This window comes from Plasmodium vivax, chromosome 12 (assembly GCF_000002415.2).
Source record: "Plasmodium vivax chromosome 12, whole genome shotgun sequence".
NCBI classification, from domain to species: Eukaryota; Apicomplexa; class Aconoidasida; order Haemosporida; family Plasmodiidae; genus Plasmodium; species Plasmodium vivax.
This window is the reverse complement of record NC_009917.1, coordinates 2,947,086-2,950,468: the sequence shown is the minus strand read 5'-3', so window position 1 is coordinate 2,950,468 and position 3,383 is coordinate 2,947,086. Positions and strand designations below refer to the sequence as shown.

The 3,383-nt window shown below is 38.7% G+C and overlaps 1 protein-coding gene across 1 annotated transcript; it reads left to right on the top strand.

Annotated features, from left to right (window-relative positions):
- Positions 1-432: 432 nt before the first annotated feature.
- On the top strand, positions 433-2,940 carry PVX_118655 (bromodomain protein, putative; the record flags this gene model as incomplete). The annotated part of the gene is made up of 1 exon (XM_001615974.1): positions 433-2,940. The coding sequence occupies one exon, from the start codon at positions 433-435 to the stop codon at positions 2,722-2,724; it is 2,292 nt and encodes a 763-aa protein (XP_001616024.1). The 3' UTR covers positions 2,725-2,940.
- Between the last annotated feature and the right edge of the window lie 443 nt (positions 2,941-3,383).

Below are 3,383 nucleotides of genomic sequence, written 5' to 3'. Positions count from 1 at the left end.
TCCATTTCTCCTTTTGCGCCCATTTGTATAACCTGGCGCTTCATCAACTTCGACCATTAACAGTGATGAAGTGAATGCTTAAAGAGGAACGTCATCAATGAACTGTTTAAATATATAATATAATCACAAAAGAGGGAAACTCATACTTTTGACCATTCCCCCTTTTTTTGATATGAAATTATAACCGATAAGTGTGCCATGCTAACCATTCATCATTTGTAATGTTAAAACCGTTTTCACAGTAAAAAATATGCCATCAAATTGGACAGCTACGTCAACTGAAGGGGTGGTTACAGCAGCACGTTATACGTATGCAATTGCGCTTAAGTAGGTACGTGTAAGCCACAACTTTGTACCCCCAGCAATACTGCACACATTTGACCGCGAAATTCAGCAAACCCCCCACATCCCCAATTAAAAAGACCGTTCAAAATGAGTTTAAACAAAATTAAGTACGACGAGCTGGAGGAGCTAAGGAGGAAAAATGAAGTCCTGATGAACTTGCTAAATAAGCTAATCTCTTTCGATAAGAAAAGGGTATTTCTCTATCCCGTCAATGTGCAGTTTGTTCCAGATTATTTGAACATAATAAAAGAGCCAATGGACTTTACCACCATGAAACAGAAAATCCAAAATTATAAATATAGAGACTTTCAAGAATTCGAAAAGGATTTCTTCTTAATTATCAATAACTGTTACACATACAACGACAAAAGTACCATCTACCACAGAATCGCAGAAAATGTAGAAAACTACTATAAAAAGGTTACCCCCAAAATATATAGGAAGTACCTAAATATACATCTGCTATATCACAGTGAGGATAAGGATGTGTTAAATAATACCCTATATGACCCTAACATGATTGAGGCCAAAAAAACACCTGTTAAGGAAATTAAAAAAAGTCTCAGGCCAAAAAAACAAGGAAAGGTAGGCAGACCAAGCAAAGGAAGCATAAGCTTTAAAAACGAACATGCTGATATGAACCAACCCGGGAATATTAATAAAAAAAAAAAAAAAAGTAACAATAAAAATTTAGCAAAGACAAATATGCACATGCATGGTAACAACCCTTTTTATGACAACGCCTATGGGTCATTTAACGGTATCGCCCCAAATGACATGTATGGATATAATAATGATGCATATGCAAGTTTAGAGAACATGCTAGAGCAGGAGAACTTCTCCACAATCTTAGATACCATTCAAAATAGTAATGATAAATCGAAGGACATTTTTGACATGCTGATTAAAGTACTGTCAGATAACAAGGGCAGCTGCTCCCCCCTATGTAACTATGTAAATATAAGCAAATCGTTACGGAAAGTATTTTTTGGAGTTCCCATTTCGTCCAAAAAAAAGAATAAAAAAAATTCCCCAGCGTGCACTAGTGAAAATCACGCCCAGCTATCCCCAAACAGCAGAAAAAGAGACGTAACCGGTGTAACCGGCGCAACCGGCGTAACCGGCGTAACCGGCGCAACCGGCGTAACCGGCGCAACCGACGTAACTGACGTAACCGGTGTAACCGACGTAAGCGATGTAAACGAAAGTGCGAATGTAAAGACTAAAAAGAGGAAACTATCAAATGAAGAGGAACGGGATAACTACACGGGGCCCACTTCGCACAGCAGTGCTCAAAACGAGACCGATGCTAAGACTGACACAAGCATTGACAGAGAAGCCAGCTGCGCGGACTGCGAGTCGCCCCCCTGCCAACCCGACAGTAACGAGAATAACAACGCAGACGAATTAAACGATGATAGTGTAAAAACGGGCGAATACGAGGATAATAACCCCCCTGCGGACACATTAAATGACAATTCTGCAGAGGAAGAGAAACCCCCAGATAAGGAAAACAAACCAGAAAAAGATTTCGTAACATACAACATTGAAAAAAAAGAATTAACCATGAAACTGCTAAACTACAAAGAAAGTGTAAAAAAATTTATCGGAGAATCAAATCTTCCCACATTCATTAATATATTCCCAAATATTTACAACATTCTAGATAATGCAGATTCAAAAAATTTATACTATGCTGCCTTCAACGACTTGAGAGTTTTCGGCTTAGATGTAGCAGATTTTGGCGAATTTAACCAAAAAATTTCCTACAATAAAAATTACCTCCTGGGAGTTGGTAGATATCATATAAAAAATGTCTTAACATTGGATAAAAATCTGTCAAACATAATGCTCAACGATGGGAACAAATCTCATTTTCGTGAGCAGATAAAGTCGTACTTATTAAATGAGAAGACCAAACAGTCAGCTACAAATATGAAGAAGTGCTCCCCAACTAGTGAAAATCAAACAGAAGATAATTCACACTTCGAAATGGGAAGTGGGCCAGAAAATCCCGTTACGCAAAGCGTTCAACATGTTAGCAGTTCTCACTTGCACAGTTATGATAAGGACCATTCCCAAGCGAAAAATAAAACATCCACAGGTAGTACCTTTGGGAAGAAGCCAAATACGAGTAGCCCCCTTGACAACTCTCATCTGATGTACAATGACCCACATTTTAAGGACAATTCGAACTATAACAGTGACCAATTTTCGAGCGAATCATCTGACGTTGACAATTTGGACATGAGGAACTTTTTAGATACATACAATTCGTATAGCAAGAAATTTATAAGGAGGCAACAGATTTACAGAATTTTGAAAAATAGAATTAAAAAGCTGTTTAGAAAAAACGCCACGCAGAAGGCTACGCCGTAAGGAAGTAGCACAGCGTAGCCTTCCTCAGAGGGAAAACCGTTTCCCCGAATGGTGTTGTCTCTATATATGTATGTTTGTACCCTTTTTCATATAACATTTGTGTAGACACGCACGATGTATATACGCAAGAATAGCGTGCCCCCCCGCATCATGCACCGTGCATCGCGTTTGCATTAAAATGCCCATTTTTTTTAAAACGACGTGATAAACCATCGCAAAAAAATAAAAAAAAACGAAACGTTTTTAATTTAGATAATTAATAAATTGCCCCCGTGGCTACATGTTACTTACCATGTTGTGCAATTACGAAGTGGTGCCACCCCCATTTTTAAGTTACAGCTTTTGAGTGTAATGGTACAGTGGCATAGAAACACAGCGATGGAGTGATGCAGTGATGTAGCGTTCTTAAGGGACGCCTTTTAACGGCGGCATAACTGAACAAAGGAACCCCAATTTGTTGCCAAAAAATGATGTTCTATAATTCAAGCGGGAACGCCTGTATAGGAAAGTTCCCAGTAAAGCACAACACAAATCGGAAGCAACCTGCTCAGTGTCCAGGCGGGTTAACGCTTCTGCTATTTCTTCGCCGCTAAATTGTTAGAATGTGTTTTTGGTAGCATTTTTTTGTAGTTTTTTCTTCGTAGCAATTTTCCCCCTTC